The sequence below is a fragment of the Condylura cristata genome, unplaced genomic scaffold (assembly GCF_000260355.1).
Source record: "Condylura cristata isolate star-nosed mole 26May11 unplaced genomic scaffold, ConCri1.0 scaffold00039, whole genome shotgun sequence".
Taxonomy (NCBI): Eukaryota; Metazoa; Chordata; class Mammalia; order Eulipotyphla; family Talpidae; genus Condylura; species Condylura cristata.
Window position 1 is genome coordinate 373275 of NW_004567140.1, and position 4326 is coordinate 377600.

General features: G+C 48.6%; 1 protein-coding gene across 1 annotated transcript in view; it reads left to right on the forward strand.

The window, feature by feature from the left end:
• Positions 1-4326, forward strand: part of GINS2 (GINS complex subunit 2 (Psf2 homolog)) — a 33345-nt gene that overhangs the window by 5694 nt on the left and 23325 nt on the right. Inside the window, exon 4 of the mRNA XM_004693526.2 lies at positions 108-222. Coding sequence (XP_004693583.1) covers positions 108-222 — 115 coding nt within the window. The remainder of the gene's footprint in view (positions 1-107; positions 223-4326) is intronic.

Genomic DNA, 4326 nt, shown 5'->3' on the forward strand with positions numbered 1-4326 from the left:
GGCTGGCCCGGCGCCCTTGGGCGCCTGCTGTCCCCGAGGCCGCCCCTCGCGACGCCGGGGTGCAGGGCGGCCTGGCTGTGGCCGCTGACGCCGTGTTTCCCTCGCAGGGGGACCTGGGCCCCTTTAACCCGGGGCTGCCCGTGGACGTGCCCCTGTGGCTGGCCGTCAGCCTGAAACAGAGACAGAAGTGCCGGGTGCTCCCTCCGGAGTGGATGGATGTAGGTGAGCTGGCCGGGCCGCGGGGCACGCCCCTCCGCACCTGCGGGCTCGCTCCCAGGTGCGACTGCTGGAGCAGGCGCGGGAGTGCCCACACCTGCCCTCCCCACACCTGCCCTCACTGAGTGCGCACGGGCCTTGCGGCAGCCGGGCAGGCCTCGGTCGCGTGCAGTTCCGATGGTTTAAGAGCCTCCTGGTGCTTGACGGAGCGGACCGCCGAGGAGCCATCAGGTTCCCCTAATGAGGCTGCGGGAAAATGCGGCCCCTACACCGGAACATTATGTAGCCAGACAAAGGGTGACTCCATAGCAAAACATGGCAGAAGGAGGGAGTGTGTTGGGGAGGTGATAGAGGGTTTCTAAGCTGCTTTCTGGGTGTGGAAATGCATGGAATGGATGGAAGTGTTGGCTGTGTGACTGAGTATGCCGCAGGCTGCTGCAGGTGTACTTTCAGTGGGTCCATGTGTTAATGATGCCTCAGAAAGCTTTTAGGAAAAGGGCCTCCCAGGTGGCCTGGGGTAAGTGTCAGGCTGTCACCAGGATGGCCTGAGCGTGATCCTGAGTTCTGAGTGTGACGGCGGCCAGGGAGGGACCCCCAGGGCGCAGCAGACCCCCGTCCCCCACCCCGTCTCAGCAGTGTTTTCAGTAGATCCCTTGTTCTCCTTCCCACTCTGTCTCTGGGGTGTCCCCTGTGTCTAGTGAACCCGCTCACCTGGCCGACACTCCAGTTCTTCCACACCCAAACAAATCGTTCTTTAAAATAAAAAGCGGTTATGGAAAAAAATGCATCGGAGATACAAACATACTTTACTGAGTCCCTTCGCCACCTCAGACTGAGTCACACTTGGAGCGTGTAGGAGTTTGTTTGTATTGAGTGCTCTAGTCCTAATGAAACAGTGCTGGGAGGCTGCTACTGCGTCTGCGCAGTCACAGTGCAGACATGTCCCCCCTCCTGCTGTCATCCGCACCCCCTCTCCCTCCCCGCCCAGCCGCAGAGCCCTTGGTGTCGAGTGATGTCCACTGCTTTCTGGAAGTGGTTTACATGTGTATTTTGTGTCTACTTTACCTCACTGCTACTTTGTGTACAATGTGTGCTTTCTCCTCGGTCACTGGCACCATCACCAGTGTCCCTGTGCTCTTCCTGCCCGTGTTGATCCTTCTCCCATCCTGCAGAGTGTCTCTGATTTAGTTGCTTGTTAACTTGTGTTTTAAATGATTGCGATTTGTTCCCCCGATCCCTTAACTGTTTCCCCGACATTTCCTCCTATAAGTGAGACATCTGATATTTTTCTTTTTCCTTCCGGCTTATGTCACTAAGCATGGTCCCTTCCAGCTCCAGCCATGTTGCTGTGAATGGCCTGAATTGATCTTTTTTGATGGTGGAGTACTACTCTATTGTGTATAGGTATCACATTTTCTTGATCCAGGCATCTGTTCCTGAACATTTGTGTTGTTTCCACATCTTAGGTAAATAGCGCTGCAGTAAACATAGGGGTGCAGGTGTCCTTTTGGAGCGATGTTTTTATGTCCTTTGGGTAGATTCCTAGGAGTGGGATTGCTGGATCACATGCAAGCTGCGTTTTTAGTAGCTTGAGGAACCTCCACACAGCTTTCCAGACTGGTTGCGCCAGTTTGCCCTCCACCAGCGGTATAGGAGAGTTCTTTTCACTACATCCTTACCAGCATTTGTTTCCTGTTTTTTTTAAGATTTATTTATGCATACAAAGCTGGGGTACAAACTAGAGGTGTGGGGGCGGTGAAAGGATTCACCAGAGACAGAGTGGGGAGTAAACAGGCAGGTTGAGGAAGTCCACTGCTGAGGGGAGCAGCGGGCTGGTCAGGAGCGGTCTGCCGGGCTCTGTGGGTCAGCTTCATGCACCAGGGATCGAACTCGCTCTGAGGCAGCTGTGGCCAGTTTGCAGTGTGCGTGCTAATCCGCTGTGCCACCAGGGAGGGCCCTGTAAAATGTTTTTCTTTCTCTTGTGCATGGACTTGTTGGATCATATGTTAACTGTTTTGCTTAAACCTTTGCATATTTTCTTTTTAGTTGTTTGTTGTTTTGGCTGTTTTGAGGAATTCTTACACCTTCTGAATAACTGTCTACATTCCTACGTATTCCCGTTGTGCCACCAGGAAGGGCCTGGCTTTTGTTTTAAAGATTTATTTATTTAGGCTTACAGAACTGGGATACAGGCCAGAGGTTGGGGTGTGTGTGTGTGTGTGAGAGAGAGGATTCACCAGAGACGGGGAGAGGAACAGGCAGATTGATGAAGCACACTGCTAAGGGGAGCAGCGGGTGGGTCAGGAGAGGTCTGCTGCGCCCTGTGGGTCACCTACCTGGCCAGGTGGCTGCGGAGAGCTTCCTAGGTGGTGTTTTAACCTGTTGCACCACCAGGGAGGGCCCTGTTTTGTTTTTTTAGTATGTGCCGTTCTCACTGGCTTAAGGCAGTATCTCATTGTGGTTTTGATTTGCATTTACCTGATTACAAGGAATATTGAACCTTTTTTTATGTGCCTGTTGAGCAGTTGGGTTTCCTCTTTGGAGAAGTGTCTCTTTAGCTCTTCTGCGCTTTTTTTGGCTGGATCGCTTACTTTGTTTTTGTGGGTCCCGTGAGCCCTTGTAGATCTTTGTGATCAGTTCCTTATCAGTAGTAGTGTGTGCAGAAATTTTTCCCTAGTTAGTAGGTTGTATCTTTGTTTTGGTTACTGACGCTTTTGCTGTATAGAAGCTTTTTAATTTGACATAGTCCCAGTTGTTCATCTTTTCCTTGTTTCTGGGTTTCTATTTGGATTCCATTGGTCTCTGTCTGTTCCAGTACCATACAGTTTCTTTCCATGTCTTTGTGTCTTCTATTTCCTTTAACAATGTTTTATAATTTTCTTTGAAGAGGTCCTTCTGTTGTTAGGTTTATTTCCCAAGTATTTGATTTTCTTTTTTGTTTCCGTTATAAAAGCGATGGTTTTCTTGAGTTCTTCAGGTTGATCGCATATAGGCAGGCGACCGATTTTTGTGTTGATTTTTGTACCCTGCTAGTTTACTGAACTGGAGGATTATTTGATTAGCTTTTCTGTGGCGTTTTCAGGGTTCTCTATAGTATCATCTTGTTTGCAAATGGTGATAGCCTTACTTCTTTCCCTATTTGGGTTCTGCTGTCTACGGCTCTGGCTAGGACGTGCAGTGTCATCTTGAAGCAGTGGTGACAGTGGACATCTCGTCTTCTTCCAGATCTAAGGGAGACGCAAGCTTTTCCCCACTGAAGCGATACCGGCTGTGGTTTGTGGCATATGGCCTTTATCATAGTAGGTGTGTTCCTCTGTCCTAAGAACTTTGAGGGCCTTCGTCATAAATGGGTGTTGAACTTTGTCTATTAATTATGATCAGATGGTTCTTTTTTCCTGTTTGTTGATGTGTTGGATTACATGGATTGATTTTCAGATGTTGAGCCATCCTTGTGCCTCAGGAATAAATCCTACTTGGTCGCGGTGGATTATCATTTTGATGTATCGTTGGAGTCTCTTGGCTAGGATTTCATTGAGGATTTCTGCATCAGTGTCATGAGAGAGATTGGCCTGTAGTTTCCTGTGTTGTGTTGCCCTGGTTTGGTTTTGGTATTAATGTCATTAATGTTGGCTTCAGAAAATGTATTTAGTAGTACTCCTTTTGAGAGTCTGTAGGACAGACACTAGTTCATTTTTTAAAATAATAGTTTATTTTTATTTCATTTTGTGCCTTTTTCCATCTCAGTTGTCATACCCTTGGGCTTCCCATCACCACATCCCCCGTGTGCCATCACCACAGTCCAGCGCACTCCTCCCCCCCACCCCCCATTGCTGATCCCATTCCCCACTCCACCTCTGTAAAATGTCTCTGGTATATGGCTGTTCATTCTTATTATTTTCTCGCCTGGTCCATTATACTCCTGCTATGAGTGACACCATCCGGTATTTTTCTTTCTCTTTCTTTTCTCTTTCTCTTTTTCTCTTTCTGATCTTTTCCAGCTCCATCCAAGTTGCTACAAAAGACATGTGTTTCTCTTTTTTGGTTGCTGAGTAATATTCCATTGTATATATGGACCACATCTTTCTAATCCAGTCATCTACTTTTGGGCAT